A 19,257-nucleotide genomic window follows, 5' to 3' on the forward strand; every position below is an offset into this window, starting at 1 on the left:
GCGGCCCACCTGCACACGTGGGCGGAGCTACAAACAGAACATCAGATTTCACCCATTCATGTCAATGGAAAAAATGTAAACAGCTGCCATTCTCACAGTAAATCTAAAACGGCTTGACCGATTTGAACGAAACTTGGTATGCAGATCCCTCACTAACTGGGGTGATATGTTCTGGGGGTCTCTTCACCCAAGAATTTATATGTTCTTGCTCCTGGAGGTGAAACTAAAAATGTTGTTTATAATCAAGTTTTGTGTTAGTTGTATTGTATTCATTTTGTCAAATATTTCACATTATAATTTGAATATTGTACTTTTTATAAAGCTGTAAAAAAATAATTTCATTTACCACTATAAAGTATCTTTATTTGAATCCATTTACAGTGTTATTGCTATAATTAAATACCCGTGCAACGCCGGGGCATCAGCTAGTTATCTATATAAGAAAGAGGTAGAGGGAGAGTTAAGTGAAGGTGGGCTGAAAAGCTATCCGAATAGTGGAAATATTTAGCTATCTGGTTAAGACATTCACTTAGTTTAGGCTTGCTGAAATTAACTGAAAGGGCTCGTGTGGTGCCATATTGCACATACCAGGTATGGGTCATGCATTTGTTATGCTGCCTTTCTGTGGTAGGGGAGAGTGTGGCACAGTGGTTAAAGCTACAGCCTTAGCACCTCGAGGTTGTGGATTCAAACCCACACTTATCCTTGTGACCCTGGGAAGTCACCTAATCCCCCCATTGCCCCAGGAACTCTAGACCAGAGTTTCTCAACATGTGGTACGCGTACCCTTGGGGGTACACGGCCTGGCAACTGCCAGGGATCATGCCCTGACTCCCGCTGAAGCCGCCACTGACAGGGTTTCCTCCCTGGATCCATCTGCCTGCCCACTGCACCACCCCTGAAATTGGGGAACGACAAGCTGGCCCAGTCGGTCTTCTTCCTGGCTCAAAGGTAGGTCGGTCTGCCGCCCCCTCCCTGGATACTTGAGCTGATTTCTCCTTGTTTCTCCCACTTAACTTTGAATGCCACTTTTAACCAGCGCCGCCGTCCGGTATGCCTCGACTGCACATGCATCCGCAGAACCAACATCCGTGGATGGATGCCGGCTCTTGCTCTCCACCAATTGGAGACCGCCGAAAAGAAGGGCGTGAGAATTTGAAGGCGGACTTCAAAGGGAGGATGACGGGAAAGCACGCGTGCAACTTTTCTTTTGCTGATAAATTATCTTTTGGGATTTCCTTGGTTACAAGTTGCATGTTGGGAAATTCGGTGCATGCATCTTAATTCTTCACTATTCTGGTAGCACTTGCGATGGTGGTTTGGAGGACTCGTTTACCGAGGCAACGCTAGTTTTGCGAGTCAAAGTTTGCTGGAGTGTTTTGCTCGTCTTGTAAAACACTCACAAACCGCGTTACTCGTAAACCAAGGTTTGACTGTATTGGAATGCAATCAGAGATTCATAAAATCAACAGACAACAAAGGTAGGAAAAACAATTTTATTTTCAATTTAGTGATCAAATTGTCAGTTTTGTGAATTTATATCTGCTGTCTATATTTTGCTCTATATTTGTCTATTTTTCTATAGTTGTCACTGATTGCATATTTTAAAGTCATCTGGCTTGACCTCTTGGAACCCCCCCGAAATATAAATGATAATTAACTTTTTCTGTGCGTGCAGTGTGTTTTTTAAATCTTGTGGTTACCATTATGTATCAATAAGATTATATTGTGTGTATATAAAAAATGGATGGAAGAAATTGCGTTACAATTAGTACTATTATTATGGGGGTGGGGTCAGGGGCGGAGCTTGGGCAGAGATACTCAGTTGGTATTTGTTAGGCTTAGGGGGTACTTGCCTTGAAGAAGTTGAGAAACACTGCTCTAGATAAATTATGAGCCCGCTGGAACAGGCAGGGAAAAATGCTTGAGTACCTGAATAAATTCATTTACAGTACTCCCTGAAATTCACAGGGGCTACATTCTTGGAGTGACCGCGAATTGTGAAAAACAGTGATTATTGGATACGGAAGAGGAGCAGGGATTGGAGGCAGGAGAGGGCTGCAGGGGCGACGGCGGCTGCTTCGAGTGCTGATGCGGGCGGTGGAACTTGCGGCTCCGACCCGGGCTCGCTGGTCAGGCAGAGCAGATCAGGGGGCCGGAGGATGTGCATGGCAGGGTCCTAGGTCGCGGACAGGTCGGTCAGAACAGATCGGAGGGTCGAAGGAGGCGGACAGAAAAAACCACGAATGACTGGGGGCATGAACTGTGAACCGTGACTGTTCTGAGCTCCCCAGCCCATGCAAGAGGCGGGAGCTCGCATTCGCACTTACAACGAGCAGAAGGGATAAGGACTAAGTGCTTGGGAGGAAGGGCGGGCGGATGCCGCTTTCAGCACGGGGGTGCTTTGTGGTTCTCGCGGGGAGGCGTTCGTGGGGGGGGGGTTGCGATGCCGGTTCGGGGGGTGCGATGCTGGTTAGAGCGGGGGGGGGGGGGGTGGTGCTCGTACACCAGAACATGTTCGGTTTGCGAGGCAAAAGTTTGCTGAGTGTTTTGCTCATCTTGCAAAACACTCGCAAACCGGGTTACTCGCAAACCGAGGTTCCACAGATGGTGCGCCCACATCTGGAGTACTGTATCCAGTACTGGTCGCCGTACCTCAAAAAGGACATGGCGGTACTTGAGGGAGTCCAGAGAAGAGCGACAAAGTTGATAAAGGGTATGGAAAACTTCTCATATGCGGACAGATTGGAAATGCTGGGGCTATTCTCTCTGGAAAAGCGGAGACTTAGGGGAGATATGATAGAAACCTTCAAAATCATGAAGGGTATAGAGAAGGTAGACAGGGACAAATTCTTCAGGCTGTGGGGAGCCACAAGCACAAGGGGGAACTCGGAGAAATTGAAAAAGGACAGGTTTAGAACAAATGTTAGGAGGTTCTTTTTCACTCAGAGGGTGGTGGACACATGGAATGCGCTCCCGGAGGCTGTAATAGGCCAGAGCACACTACAGGGGTTCAAGGAAGGTCTAGATAAGTTCCTAAAAGATAAGGGGATTGAGGGGTACAGAAAGAAGTAGAGGTAGGTTATAGGATTAGACAGAAACCACTTCACAGGTCACGGACCTGATGGGCCGCCGCGGGAGCGGGCCACTGGGCGCGATGGACCTCTGGTCTGACCCAGTGGAGGCAACTTCTTATGTTCTTATGTTCACTGTACAAAAATATTCAACGCTGCTGCTGATATATGTAATGGAGCTTAATATGTAACACTTACACACATCATCAGTGCCAATAATTGGCAGTTACTAAACTAAACTAAACCTTAAGTTTATATATCGCATTCTCTCCACAGTTATAGAGCTCGGCATGGTTTACAAGAGCTTAATATAAGGAGGGAACAGCATAATGGGGTTGGAGGTTGAGTAAAGGGGGGAAGAGAGCATTACATTTTTGAGAATAGCCTAGTTTTCATGGTAGTTACATGTGAATGTGCACTGGACATCTGAGTGCTACAGTGAGTAACTAAAGAGGCATGTACGTGAATACAGAACGGATGGGCAGGCTTTTATATTGTAATTTTCAGAGGTTGCAAAATTCTGAATTCAGAGATTTCTAGATAGTTATTTTCAAATTTGGCAATTTGCTTTCCAAGTATAAGACTGACATAAATCAATTGCAAACTGGAATTTTTCCCTTTAAACCAAACAGTATATAGAATTCTAATGCCGAAAGGTAAAGCAACCATTCCCCCAAAAGTCTGCAAATCAGTTATCGGGTTTTAGTGAGAAGGTGAAGCCAGGATTAAGTGGTATTTCTAGTTCTATTTATTTCAGCTTTTAAAGCTTTATAAAATTACGTTATGTAATTTTATTTCCCGCCAAATCCTCACCAAGCAGAGTTTGAGGCAGGTTACAATCAGCATTATTGCTACACGCAGTGCAAAATCTGCTAATAAGTGCTTATCGGGTGATTCATATGACGCATGTAACTTGAATACTATCAATGGAGGTTCCCTGCTATTGACATAGCATAAAAGGCCATAACTGAACCCAGCCATGCCGACTTTGGGCCAGATTCACTCCCCATCCGATCTGATCCGTAGCTAGGGGCCTGATTCATGATGCGTCCTCGTGCAAATGGGGATGATTGGAATCACGCCCCCAACCGACAGCACGGATCGCTGAATAGCGATCCTGATGCATGTGCAGACCATCTGTAGATGGTCTGCACATGCTTACAGAGCAGCGACCTTTTTTTAAAAAAAAAAAAAACTTTTAAAAACTTATAATACTTTGCGAGCCTGTGGTTTTAACCTGTTTAAACCCACAGGCTCGCACTGCGGGGAAGGCAAGGAGAGTAAGGGCAGCGATCATGGCAGAGAGCAGGAGAGTCGGGGCAGAGAGCAGGTGATGCAGTCGGAAAGGACGTGAGCAACTGGTCCCCATCAGTCGCTTGTTTCTTGATCGGCTAACCCAGTCGGTGTTCCATTTTTTGTTAGTGAATCGCTGCTTGCCTACTTTACATGCCATTTCTCCTCATTTGCATGCACAGATCGGATCCGAGGATGATCGGCCAAAGGGTTAGTGAATCGAGTTGGAGGAAAATCGGGTCGCAAAGTGGTCGGGACACGATCGGTGTCCTTAGTGAATCTAGCCCAGGGATGGGCAAACTCCAGTCATTGAGGGCCGGAATCCAGTTGGGTTTTCAGGATTTCCCCAATGAATATGCATGAGATCTATTTGCATGCAGTGCTTTCAATGCATATTCACTGGGGAAATCCTGAAAACCCGACCGGATTCCGGCCCTCGAAGACTGGAGTTGCCCACCCCTGATCTAGCCCTTAATGACATCCTGGTACACAGATGCATTACAGAATTGGCACCCGGTGCTTGGCATCGGTGTGCATAATTAGTTGCCAGTGCTTAAATAACACAGTTGATGCATTAGCTCATTATTGGGTCCAGTGTTTAAAAACAAACAAAAAAAACGATGACTTTATTTTAATGGGAAAAGATCTGAAGTGTTGGAAAGTTGGGATGGAATAGGGAGGAGAAAAAAAACCCAGAATGTATCGCAGCCTGTCAAGTGTGTTTACTCTGTGAGCCCAAAATGTCAGCTTTCAGCTAATAACTGGTCTTCAGAGCAAGTTTTCCCACTTATTATAAAAAGTGCAGTGATCTCCCCTGCTAACTCCTCTGGAAAATCCCTAGATAACGCTCTGACTCCAGACACAGTCTAACTTCTCTTCATGCTTCTAATCCTTAAAATGGCAGATCATTCACCAAAAGGGAAGAAAGAGATGAGCCTAAAGACTTCAAAATAAATCCACCCCTCCCCTGACAGACTGTGGCCAATTTTCACCTATCACCCTGATCTTTAAATTGCTCTTAATAAGCTGCTACACTTAATAAAGGAGCCTGGGCTGTGGGCAGTTGTCTGTAATGGAGACAACCATATCGCCAAGCTGTAGCTTCCATCTCAGCCCCAGGCAGCTAGTGTATTTATCACCTCCCAGGGGGCTGTAGGAGAAAGAGCCAGCTTCAGAGGTTTTTTTTCCAGCACCTGCAGGTTATCTATGTTATAATGTTTTCTTAATGTGCTAATTGCTAAGTTTTGACTTTCCCAGCCTGTGTTTTATTTCTATATACTACCCAGACTATTGCAAAACACTGCAAGAAGGAGAAATATTACTGTTTAATCATATTTATTTTCCCCTGGCAGTGTCTGAATTTTTAGCATTTTTTAATATTGTAATTTTCAGATGTTGTAAAATTCTGAATTCAGAGATTTCTAGATAGTGATTTACAAATTTGTCAATTTGCTTTCCAAGTGAAAGACTGACATAAATCAATTGGAAATGGGAATTTTTCCCTTGAAACCAAACAGTACATAGAATAATAATGCCTTAAGGTAAAGCAACCATTCCCCCAAAAGTCTGCAAATCAGTGGTTATCGGGTTTTAGAGATTTCTCCGATGAGGAAATAAGGAGGTGAAGTTCTATTTATTTCAGCTTTTAAAGCTTTATAAAATTACGTTATGTAATTTTATTTCCTGCCAAATCCTCACCAAGTGGAGTTTGAGGCAGGTTACAATCAGCATTATTGCCACACGCAGTGCAAAATCAAAACTATCTATATTCTTAAAATAGAGTTAGATTCACTAAGCAAGCTGATCGTGTACCGCTTGGTTTGCGCTCACTTTCCTACTACGGCTCGATTCACTAACCTTCCTCCAGACCCCATCCGCACCTTATCCGATCTGCGCATGCGAATGAGTAAAAAGGCATGTAAATTTCTTAAGGCCTCGATTCATGAAACCATTTCGTCCAAACCGACTGGCCTTTCCGATCCAAAAAGTTTTGATTGCCGAGGACCAGTCGTTTACATCCTCGCCGACTATTCCTGCCTAGCAACTGCCGCGTGCATGTTAAGAACCCCATTAAAAATATATATATCTACCCCACAAAAAATCCAAAATATATCTAAACTTTAAATATATGTAAACTTTCATGTACATAAGCGTTAGAAATCTTTTTTTGATTTTTTTGGAATGCGAATAGCAAGCACGGGGGTGAATCTCGGATTTGTAATGTGCATGGCGAGAAAATCGCATTGTACATTTCATATATTAGAGCCAAATTTAAAAAAAATAAAAATAACGTCCGCGATTAAACCCCGCCCCATTTCTACGCAGTGAAGTCCTAAGAGCTAGCGCATGCGTTATGTGCTTCAAAACCAACAAGGATACAGTGCGTACGCTTCCTGGGATTCTTAGGCTGTATATAACAGCACGTGATCCCAGTGCATTCAACTACTGTTAACTGTTGTGTCTTCTAGCAACTTAACAGTTCTTTCCTGAGAGAAATGTTAAGCTGTTTGGAAGCGTGCAATAAACTTCGAGATTGATCTGTAAAAAAAGGACGAACTCAAAGAATTCCACAGCTCGCTCACAAACCTCCGACACTATTTCTCCTTAAACCTCTCCAACAAATTTTTCAAAAAGCTACAGTCACAGCTTATACAGCTTGCAACCGCACTTAAGAAAAATAGCGGTTGGTAATAAATAGTTCTTATATTGCATTTTTTACGACAACCATGTTTTGCGGTAGACGCATTTGGAGTCCGCCAATGACATCCGTGATTAAACTCCGCCCCATTTCTACGCAGTGAAGTCCTAAAGAGCTAGCGCATGCGTTATGTGCTTCAAAACCAACAAGGATACAGTGTTACAGCGAGACGTGTGCACGAATGGGGGGGGGGGGGTTACGATTTGATCATTTGCATGGACAAGCTTTACTGAATTGATCGGCCAGAATGACCTGGAAACGGATAGGACACAAATAGGATCGATTTGTGGACTTTAGTGAATCTAGCCCATAGACTTTTAAAATACGTAATGGGTTACAAATAGCATTTTCATTACACAGAGAAAAATATACAGTGCAGAGTCAAGGTCAAACTAAACCACTAACAAAGTCTTTTGAAAAAATCATGTTTTTAGATTTTTGCAAAACAGAGCATACATAGGAGTAATATGGATCTCTAAGGGGAGTGAATTTCAGATTTTTGTGCTTTGGTAATGAAATGATTTGCAGTGAATCGACTTGTATTTTACAACTATCAGAGATGGGAAGGATAAAGTCAAATGATTAGTTATGATGGTCTACGATCTTTTTTTTAATATTTATTTGAAATTTTTGCAGAAAAATACAAAGCCTCAGAAGTACAACAGATACAATACAAAATTTACGCAGTAAACAATCCCTCTCCTCCCCCCCCAATCCCAATAATGCAAAATGTTGTACAGTAACTCTTCAGTATAATGCACAAGAACACAGCCAATAAAACCAGTCCCCCCTTCCCTCCCCCACCCCAGGGTCAATGATGCAAATAAAAACAGTACAAGATGGTTACAATTAACAAAGATAGGACTAACCAGAGGTCATGAAGAATGTTCACACACCTTAAGAAAGGGTGTAAGACGAGTATGTACCAAAGCAGTCAATTTAGACATATAGAAAATAAAGTCCATTTTACGCAACAGGTGAGTCTGACCTGGGGGAAAAGGTTGTTTCCAATGGGCTGCCAATAAAAGTCTAGCAGCCGTAAGGATAAAACAAGCAAGCTTATGCACTTTAGCGGGCAACATAGCTAAGGGAAGATGTAAAAGAGCACTGGCCATAGTTTTTTGGAAGAGTGGTATGTAAGATGTCAGACAATAATTCAAAAACCATATCCCAATAGGGAATAACCCGTGGGCAATCCCACCAAATATGAAGAAAGGTACCCTGCTGTCATGATGTTCTACAGATCTGACTAATACAGTAGTTCAGTAAATCTGCAGAAGCTATCAGGAGCATCTCAATATAAGATCTTAAATATTAAATGACATAACTTAAATTAAACTCGCTTTTCTACCGGGAGCCAATGTAACTCTATGATCAATAGTGCAACGTGATCAAATCAAATTGTTGCACCTACAGAATTCTTTTGCTCCATTAGAGCATTACAATATTCAAGAAAAAAAAGAATTGAGATGGAACCAGAACTGATGAAGGTAACTCAAGAAATGCACTCCCAAAGGGAGGGGGGGGGAAAGAAAGCTCAATCAAAAAAATTGTTGCTGTTAGGAGATTCCATCATAAGAGGCATTAACCTTGGAACACAAGTCAGGGAGCCTGAAATAGTGAAGTGTCTCGCAGGATCCTCAGCTACCAGGAATACCAAATACTGTCTATAACAGTGGTCTCAAACTCAAACCCTTTGTGGGGCCACATTTTGGATTTGTAGGTACTTGGAGGGCCGCAAAAAAAAATAGTTAATGTCTTTTTAAAGAAATGACAATTTTGCATGAGGTAAAACTCTTTATAGTTTATAAAACTTTCCTTTAACGGTTAAAAGAAAGATATATAAACTATAAAGAGTTTTACCTCATGCAAAATTGTCATTTCTTTAATAAGACATAAACTATTTTTTTCTGCAGCCCTCACATTTAAAGTTTAATATCTTTTCTTTCTCAAAACTGGCACATTTCAATCACTGTATCTATCTATCTATATAAAATCGGAGGTATGTATGTGTGTATGTATGTATGTGTGTGTGTATATGTGCCGCGATCACGCAAAAACGGCTTGACCGATTTGAACGAAACTTGGTATGCTGATCCCTCACTACCTGGGATGATATGTTCTGGGGGTCTCACGGCCCACCTGCACACGTGGGCGATGCTACAAACAGAACATCAGATTTCACCCATTCATGTCAATGGAAAAAATGTAAAAAGCTGCCATTCTCACAGTAATTCAAAAACGGCTTGACCGATTTGAACGAAACTTGGTATGCAGATCCCTCACTACCTGGGGTGACATGTTCTGGGGGTCTTGCAGCCCACCTGCACATGTGGGCGGAGCTACAAACAGAAAATCTTATTTCACCCATTCATGTCAATGGAAAAAATGTAAAAACCTGCCATTCTCACTGTAATTCAAAACTGGCTTGACCGATTTGACCAAAACTTGGTATGCAGATCCCTCACTACCTGGGGTGATATGTTCTGGGGGTCTCGCGGCCCACCTGCACACGTGGGCGGAGCTACAAACAGAAAATCAGATTTCACCCATTCATGTCAATGGAAAAAATGTAAACAGCTGCCATTCTCACAGTAATCTATCTATATATATATATAAAATCGGAGGTATGTACCGTATTTGCCGGCGTATAAGATGACTTTTCAGTACCTTAAAATCCTCCCCAAAGTCGGGGGTCGTCTTATACGCCGGGTACTGTTTACTAGAGAGCTGCACGGGAACGGGGACGACGGGAATCCCGCGGGTCACGGGGATCCCGTGTGGACGCCCCTAGGGTCGCGGGGATCCCGTGGGGACGCCCCCTAGGGTCGCGGGGAGCCCGTGGAGACGCCTCCGAGGGTCGCGGGGTTCCTGCGGGGCTGGATGTACTCAGTCGCGCGGCTCTTCTCCCTACCTTCTCTGTTTGCAGCACAGAGCCGAACGGAAGTCTTAACAGCCAGAACAAGAATAAATGAGAAGTTTAGTTCGAAGTGAGGCAACGGACAGGGTGCTCACCCTTTCCCCTGTTATTCATGGTCGTTTCTGAGCCATTTGCTCAAGCTATTCAGCAGGCTGCTATAATAGAGGATGGGAGTTGATAGCTCCTATTGTAAATTAGCTCTTTATGCAGATGACACCTTGTTGATGCTTAAGATTTGGAATGCTCTCTTTTCCTGCATGCACGTCAACATGTAAAACATACAGTTATGTCTCTGGGTATAAGCTGAATGACATCAAATCAATTATAATGTTGATAAATATGCCCAAATCCTTAATAGATACATTAAAACCAACCCCATGGGATGAGACATTTAGGAGTAATGCTCCTGTCTCGTGTATCAGTGTTAGAAACATAGAAACATGATGGCAGATAAAGGCCATATGGCCCATCCAGTCTGCCCATCCGCAGTAACCATTATCTCTTTCTCTCTCTGAGAGATCCCACGTGCCTATCCCAGGCTTTCTCAAAATCAGACACAGTCTCTGTCTCCACCACCCCTACCAGGAGACTGTTCCATGCATCTACCACCCTTTGGGTAAAAAAGTATTTCCTTAGATTACTCCTGAGCCTATCACCTCTTAACTTCACTAACTTATATAAAGTACATTACCTTAGATGTTGGAAAAAGTAAAAGCTGGTTTATATAAATGAACATCTTATCAAGATCTCTTAACACCAGGGTTACTGGTAAAAAATTAATGCAGCATCACGATTGTTATACTTGTTTATGTCAGTGTCTTGTTATTATACCAGATGCCCTCTTTGAAGACCTTAATTGTAATTTCTCCACTTTCTTGAAGGATAGAAAGAGGCCACAGATAGCATTAAAGATATTGATGGTACCTTTGGCAGAGGGTGGACTAGCTCTTCCAAATGTAATAAAATATTACTGGGTGGTCAACTGCAAGTGATCTTTTTTTTGGAGACTGTCCAATCCTGACAAACAGTGGACAGAACTAGAACAGAATCCATTGACTCCCAGTAACATTCGTTTTATCATCTTCTCTGACTGTGAACCAAACTTTAGCTAGACAGAAAAATGATCCAGTTGCATGGATTACAAGTTTTATATGGAAAAAAGTTGTCACCTTCTACAAACTGAAGATGGAGCTCTCCCCATTAACGAACATACAGGGCAATTCTTTATTCCCCCTACGATTTGAAGGTTACAGTAGATTCACAAAGAGAGAAAAACGGCTCCATTGTAACGTATTCTGTCCCATAGATTTTATAAAAGGATGGCAATTTCTTTTTATGATGCAAATTCCTGAACACTTAAAATTCCCTGAAAATCCGTTTGCAGTTATCCAACTAGAATGTTTTCTACAGGTGCATAAGAGAGAGTTTCTGAAAGCTTTGAATCCAGTTGAGACTTACTTTGGAGGCTTGCTCACCCAAAGGTTTGATAGCCTTCTTTTATAGAACTCACTCCATCCTTGGAACTGGTAACAAAGACAATTATTACATAAAATGGAAGTAGGAATCAATCACAGGTTTAAATATGAGGGAAGAAAGTACCTGTTCTTGTGTTTACTACTACTATTAATTATTTCTATAGTGCTACCAAACATACACAGTGCTGTACAGAGTCACAAAGAAGAAGACAGTCCCTGCTCGAAAGAGCTTACAATCTAAACAGACAAACAAGATGCCATGGATACAGTTAAGGGGAACGGTTAATCTGCTGGCTTGGTTGGTGGGCAGAGGAGTAGGGTTATGGATTGAAGGCTATATCAAAAAGGTGAGTTTTTCCAGTCTGCTTTTAAACAAGGTAAGGGGCTTGGCGGACAAACTCAGGTAATTTATTCCAGGCAAAGGAGACAGCGAAAGGAATGAAGTCTGGAATTGGAAGAGAAGGGTACAGCTAACCCTTCTCTGGGAGATGTATAAGAAGAGAGAAGAGAGGAGAGATATTGAGGGGCAGCAGAATGAACACACTTGTACGTCAGCAATAGGAGCTTGAACTGTTTGCGAAGGCAGATAGGTAGCAAGTGAAGTGATTTTAAGGAGAGGGGTGACATGAGTGTAGTGATGTTGGTAGAAGATGAGTCGTGCAGTAGAGTTTTGTACAGGTTGTAGGGAGGAGAGGTGGCACTGCGGGAGACCAGTTAGAATTAGATTGCAGTAATCTAAGCATGAGGTTATAAGAGTGTGGACAAGGGTCAGGTAGTGTGCTCAAAGAGGAAGGGGCGAATTTTGGTGATATTGTAGAGATATAAACGACAGTTTGTTGGATGTGTGTAGAAAATAAGAGGTTGGAATTGAAGATGACTCCAAGGTTGTGAGCAGAGGAGACCGGAATGATGACAGTATTATTTACTGAGATTAAGAAAGGAGGAGGAAGAGCAGAGGGTTTAATTTTAATTTAATTTAATTCTTATATACCGCTAATAACCGTGAGGTTTCTAAGCGGTTTAGGAGAAAAGAGAAGCAGCTTGCAGAGCATCCAAGAAAGCGTTTACCCTTCATCTCTTACCAATCTTGTCACCAGTTCGTTTGTTGAATTTTCACTAACCAATGGATCTACGCCTCAAATAATTTCCATAAGAGAGGCTTCTGTAGGTCTTACATTTTTTGTTGAGGAAATTATGGTGTGCTATTCTTTGGTGAAGCTTATTGTTTTCCCACAGCCCCAAATTAGCCTAATCCATTATAAACTATTCCCTTTTCTTGGGATTATTTGCAGAAGAGGGGACAGATTCAAGGCAACTGGCACAACTGGAGCACACTATTGCCAATGATTTGCTCATGTACAGCTTCTTTACTGAAAGCTTTCATGCAAGTTTCCATCCAAGTCTTCTATCAACAAGGTTCCTGCATCCATATTTCAAAACATACACATTTCTTTTCTTCTTTTTAGTGTATTATTTATATACTTTCCCACATATTTACATTAAAAAAGAAAAGTAAAATACAACTTTATCTATAAAAAACAAATTTAGTTTGTCATTCAACAGAAAATTAATAAAATATTTTTCTGCGGTAAAAAGAAATATATATCATAAATCTAAAATAAACAGAAAAAAAAGGAGGAAAGATCTTAAAAAAAAAACAAAACCAAACCCAGAAAGGTTCTTTTCTAATAACACACTGGTCATAGAAGCATAGAAACATGATGGAAGATAAGAGGCCAAATGGACCATCCAGTCTGCCCATCTGAAGTAACCATTATCTCTTTCTCTCTCTAAGAGATCCCACGTGCCTATCCCAGGCTTTCTTGAATTCAGACAAAGTCCCTGTCTATAACATCTTTTCCAGGAGACTGTTCCACGCATCTATCATCCTTTCTGTAAAAAAAATTTCCTTAGATTACTCCTGAGCTTATCACCTCTTAACTTCATACTATGCCCTCTCATTCCAGAGCTTCCTTTCAAATGAAAGAGACTTGACTCATGCACATTTACATCATGTAGGTACTTAAACGTCTCTATCTTATCTTCCTTTTCACGCCTTTTCTCCAAAGTATACAGATTGAAATCTTCATCTTTAAGTCTATCCCATACATCTTATGATGAAGACCACACACCATTTTAATAGCCTTCCTCTGGACAGACTCCATCCTTTTTATATTTTTTTGAAGGTGCGGCCTCCAGGATTGTACACAATATTCTAAATGAGGTCTCACCAAAGTCTTATACAGGGGCATCAATACCTCTTTTTTCTTATTGGCCATACCTCTCCCTGTGCAATCTAGCATCCTTCTAGCTTTCGCCGTCATCTTTTCAACCTGTTTTGCCACCTTAAGATCATCACATACAATCACACCCAAGTCCTGCTCTTCTGTCATCAAGTGCATATAGCATGCAGGACAAGACTATAACATTCAGCATGGATACAATTATTTAAAATAAAAAGTTCAAGTTTGAGGTATAAGTTAAACCCTTATAGGGTTACTATATGGCTCCAGAAAAAGGAGGATGGATTGAGGCATCTGGGTTTTACTTCCATTGCTGTCAATGTAAAACCCAGATGTCTCAATATGTCCTCTTTACTTCCACTGCTTTCAATGGAAGTAAATCCCAGACCTCTCAATCCTTCCTCCTTCATCAAAGGGTGCTAAGCATGTGAGTGAGTGCTAAATGCTAAAGAAGCCCATAGGAATATAATGGGCATCTTGTGTGCAGTAATGCGCTTAACAACTTTTAATTAATTTCCCCCCCTAAAAGAATCTTTTTCTTCCTTAGAAGTTTGGCAGAGTAGTGGAAAAAAATTTATATATTTATTTGGTTAGTTTTATTTGAGGACAGAGCTATAAATGTGATCTTCAATGCAAGCACTATGACCATCATTCAAAGTATATTATTTTTATTAGTAAATCAACTCTATGGAATGCTGAAGTATGAAGCTGAACAACATGTATTCATCCCTGATCTATTCTCATCTGTTGCTCGAGGAAAAACTGAACAAAGTAATTATATCTAGTTGAAATGCCTTCAAAGATAATTAGGTGTTTGCTTTTATAGAACCATGCAGACTGAGGAACAAAGGTATTAATGGATGCAGACTTTGTCAGACACTTGTATACACATAGAGGGCATCAGCTCTGAGTGACTATTGTAGTATTTGTACTCACTCTGAGTCTGTCTTTAGGCAGTGCAACAGCGCCTTGTTTGATGACTTCCAGAACTCGCTCCACAGACAGGTCGGCTCCTGCATGTTCTAAGCGTGAGCTGAAGAAGCTGATCACCTGGAATGTATGGAGAAACGATAAATAAATATGTGCAAGTGCAAATACAGTAGAATCTCAGTTATCTGGCACCCACAGGGATTGGTGGATATCGGATAACTGTTTTTCTGGTTAATTGAGTGTGTTAGAAACCTTGTCTAACACACTCAATTCCACCCTCCCTCATGCCCCGAAGCACCAGTGCGGCAGTGGTCCTGAGCTTCAAGCCCTCCTCCCTCCCTTAAGCTCCAAAGTTGCAGAAGCAGGCGGTGGTCCTGAGCCACCAACTCCTTCGCTCCCTCCTTTCCTTACTCAAGCGCAGCCAGTTAGCAGGAGGCAGCCTCAAAACAGGCTGTTCGTGGCCAGCCCTGGCAGAACCTTTCTTCTGATGCATCAACGTGATGCGTTAGAGGAAAAGCCCTGCCAGGGCTGGCTGCAAGTAGCCTATTTTGAGGCTGTCTCCTGCTGACTAGCTGCGCTTGAATAAAGAAGGGAGGGAGGGAGCGAGGGAGTTCGTGGCTCAGAATCACCGCCTGCTTCTGCCATTTTGGGATTTGAGGGAGGGAGGAGGGCTTTGCAGCTCAGGATCGCTGCCGTGCTGGTGCTTTGGGGCGGGAAGGAGGAGGATTCATAGTTGCTGAAGGGCTTGGGGGCTTGAGAGAGGAGGACTTTGTAGCTCAGGATCGCTGCTGCCCTGGTGCTTTGGAGCGGGAGGGGGTTCATAGCTGCTTCTGAGCTTTAAGGAGGGAGGGGGGAAGGTTTTATGGCTCAGGGCCACTGCCATGCTGGTACTTTGGGGAGGGAGGGGGGTTTGTAGCTGCTTCAAGGCTTGAGGGAGGGAGGATTTGCAGCTCAGGATGCTACCGCTGATGCTTTGGGGGACATTTTTTTTCCACCAGTGATTTTTTTGCCGGTTGTGAGAGAGACCCAATTAACCGAGACTCTACTGTGTGTGTATATCCACCTCATTGATGCATACCAGGCTTATATGAGACTAGTTATTGTTCTCCACATATAGGGTTACCATATTTGTGAAGAAAAAAAAAAAAAAAAAAGAGGACACATGACCCCCCGCCCCTCCTACCTTTCACCTATTTCCTTAGTCCCCCCTTCCCATTCTCTGTACTCTTTTAGCCCTTCCCTCTCTCCCCCTCACCCCTGTTGGTGCTTCTCACTCCTTCCAAACCCTTTCCTCCTCTTCCTCTCTCTCTCCAACCTCTCCCCCCAGTACTTCTCTCTCTCTTTCCTTCCAACTCCTCCCTCTTGTCTCCTCTCCCACGGGTGCTTTCTCTCAACACCTCCCCCCCCCAAGCAGGATCCATTGGAACAGCCCCTCTCTCTCTATAGACCCCTTGCCGGAGTCAGGTATGGCTCTCCCCTGTCCTTCATCTACCTCCTCCATGCTGCAATCTTCGAGCCACTGGCAGCATCAGTGAGGTCAGCCTGCTAACTTTGGCTTGCCCTGGGAGTCTTTTCTCTGCAGTGTCCTGCTTATGTAGGAGCAGGAAAGCATAACAAAGAAAAGGCTTCCAGAGCAGGTTGAAGGCTCACCTTGCTGACGCTGCTGGTGGCCCAAAGACTGCCACACCCACTTGACAACAAAACCTCGCTGCGCATCAACAAACTCAGTTACCCTATCTAATCTACTATGAAGGTACTAGGTGTAATACTAGACTACGGCCTAACCATGAAGGACCAGGTGGACTCATTGGTCAGAAAGGGTTTTTTTACTCTCTGGAAACTTCGGTCCATTAGAGCATATTTTGATGCTGCATCTTTTAGAATTCTGGTTCAATCCCTTATACTGAGCCAACTTGACTATTGTAATATAGCCTACCTATCAATTTCCAAATAGAACTTGCAACGATTACAACTGGTGCAAAATGCAGCGATCAGGATGATTTTGTGTCTGAAGAAGTTCGACCATGTAACTCCCTTCCTACTGACTCCTGCATTGGCTGCCAATGGAGGCTCAAGTGAAATTCAAATTTGGATGTTTCTGCTTTAAGGTACTTTCCGGCCTAGCCCCCAGATATATAACCGACCTTTTCTCTTTCTCAACCAATTGTCTTAAGAGAAGCTCAAACTTGAATTTGGTTTCCCCACCGGTTAAAGGATGTAAATTTAAAAAACATCATCAACATCTCTTCTCTTACCAGGCGGCGTTATGGGGTAAAGATCTGAAACAATTACTCATGCTTGCGAATACTTATGGGGAATTTAGGAGAAACCTAAAAACATATTTGTTCCTAAAGTACAGTACTTAGGCAGTTACACTGAACAATAACTGACGGCTAAATCTCAACTCCACTAGCACTACTAAATCTGTAACTTTTTAATTATTGTAAACCGCATAGAACTTCACGGTACTGCGGTATATAAACTGTTATTATTATTATTATTATACCCGACTCTGAGGTGTGTGCTGGAGAAGAAGTTTCTCTAATCTCTCACTGTACGGCAACTCCTCCAGCCCCTTAATCATTTTAGTCACTCTTCTCTGGGCCCTTTTGAGTAGTATTGTGTCCTTCTTCATGTACGGTGACCAGTGTTGGACGCAGTATTCCAGGTGGGGGCATACTATGGCCCGGTACAGTGGCATGATAACCTTCTCCGATCTGTTCGTGATTCCCTTCTTTTTCATTCTTAGTATTCTGTTTGCCCTTTTTGCTGCTGCCGCCATGCATTGTATGGACGGCTTCATTGACTTGTCGACCAGTACTCCCAAGTCTCTTTCCTGGGGGATCTCTCCAAGTACTGCACCGGATATCTTGTATTCATGTATAAGATTTTTGTTACTGACATGCATCACCTTGCACTTATCCACGTTAAACCTAATTTACCATGTCGCAGCCCATTTCTCGAGCGTGTTTATGTCATGTTGCAGGTCTTCGCAATCCTTCTGTGTCTTCACTACTCTGAATAACTTCGTATCGTCTGCAAATTTAATCACCTCGCTCATCGTACCAATTTCCAGGTTGTTTATATATATTTTGAAGAGCACGGGTCCAAGCACCGAACCCTGTGGCACTCCACTTGCGACACTTTTCCAGTTGGAGTATTGTCCATTTATCCCCACTCTCTGTTTCCTATCCGCCAGCCAGTTTTTAATCCACATGAGTATTTCACCGTTGATTCCATGGCTTGCAATTTTTTGTAGTCCTTCATGCAGGACCTTGTCAAACCCCTTCTGAAAATCCAGATATACAATGTCGACCGGATCACCCTTGTCTATCTGCCTATTTACTCCCTCGAAGAAGTGCAGCAAGCTCATCAAGCAAGATCTTCCTTTGCTGAAGCCGTGCTAGTTGGTCCTCATCAGATTGTGTCCTTCAAGGTAATCAATGATGTGATCCTTTATCAGCGCCTCTACCATCTTTTCCAGTACCGAGGTCAGACTCACCAGTCTGTAGATTCCTGGATCTTCCCTTGTACCTTTCTTGAAGATCAGCGTAACATTCGTCACTTTTCAGTCTTCCGGAATCCTTCCTGATTTGATTGACAGATTGGCTATTAGTTGAAGCAGTTCAGCTATAGCCCCTTTCAGTTCCTTGATTACCCTCAGATGGATGCAATCCGGTCCCGGGGATTTATCGTTTTTAAGCTTATCAATCTGCATGCATACCTCTTCTAGACTGACCATTAACCCTGTCAGTTTCCTGTCTTCGTTTCCTGTGTATAGTCTGTTGGCTTCCGGTATGTTGTGTATATCCTCTTCGGTAAATACAGACGCAAAAAATATGTTCAGTTTGTCGGTGATGGCTTTGTCCTCCTTTAGCACTCCCTTTATTCCATGGTCATCCAACGGCCCCACTGGTTTCCTTCGCAGATCGTTTCCCCTATATATATTGAAAGAACGGCTTGAAGTTTTTGCCTCCTTGGCTATTTTTTCCTCATAGTCTCTTTTGGCACCTGCTTTGATGTTGTTTGTACTTTTTTCAGTTTTTGTCCATTTTTGACCTTTTCCATTCCTTAAACAAAATCTTCTTGTCTCTGATTGCTTCCTTCACCGTTACAGTGAGCCACGCCGGTTCCTTGTTCTTTTTCCTCTTGGATCCCTTGTTGATTTACAATATATATAGATGTTGCGCCTCGGTGACTGTGTCCTTAAAAAGGGACCATGCTTGCTCTAGCGCTTTTACAGTGCTTATCCTCTTCCTCACCATGAGCCTCATCCCTTCGTAATTCCCTTTTCATAAGTTCAGTGCCATGACCGTCGTTCTGGATCAATGTTTTTGCCTGTGTCCAGGTTGAAGTTGGTCATATTGTGATCACTGTTTCCCAGCGTCCCTTCTACTTCTACAGCTTGTGCCGGTCCTCGTAGTCCATTTAGAATTAAGTCCAAAATTGCATTTCCTCTCGTATTTTCCTTGACAAGTTGTTCCAGGAAGCAATCGCCTACAGCATCCAGGAACTTGGTCTCCCTACTGCAGCCAGAGGTGCCTAGGTTCCAGTCTATCCCCGGATAATTGAAGTCACCCATGATAACTGCGTTGCCTCCTTTGCAGTTGCATTTAATCTCATC

General features: G+C 42.9%; 1 protein-coding gene across 3 annotated transcripts in view; it reads right to left on the bottom strand.

Annotated features, from left to right (window-relative positions):
• The window catches only part of DYM (dymeclin), a 685,706-nt gene that overhangs the window by 155,653 nt on the left and 510,796 nt on the right, over positions 1-19,257 (bottom strand). For all 3 annotated transcript variants that reach the window (XM_033934792.1, XM_033934784.1, XM_033934800.1), the window contains exon 16: positions 14,640-14,753. In XM_033934792.1, coding sequence (XP_033790683.1) covers positions 14,640-14,753 — 114 coding nt within the window. The remainder of the gene's footprint in view (positions 1-14,639; positions 14,754-19,257) is intronic.

This window comes from Geotrypetes seraphini, chromosome 1 (genome assembly GCF_902459505.1).
Source record: "Geotrypetes seraphini chromosome 1, aGeoSer1.1, whole genome shotgun sequence".
Classification (NCBI taxonomy): Eukaryota; Metazoa; Chordata; class Amphibia; order Gymnophiona; family Dermophiidae; genus Geotrypetes; species Geotrypetes seraphini.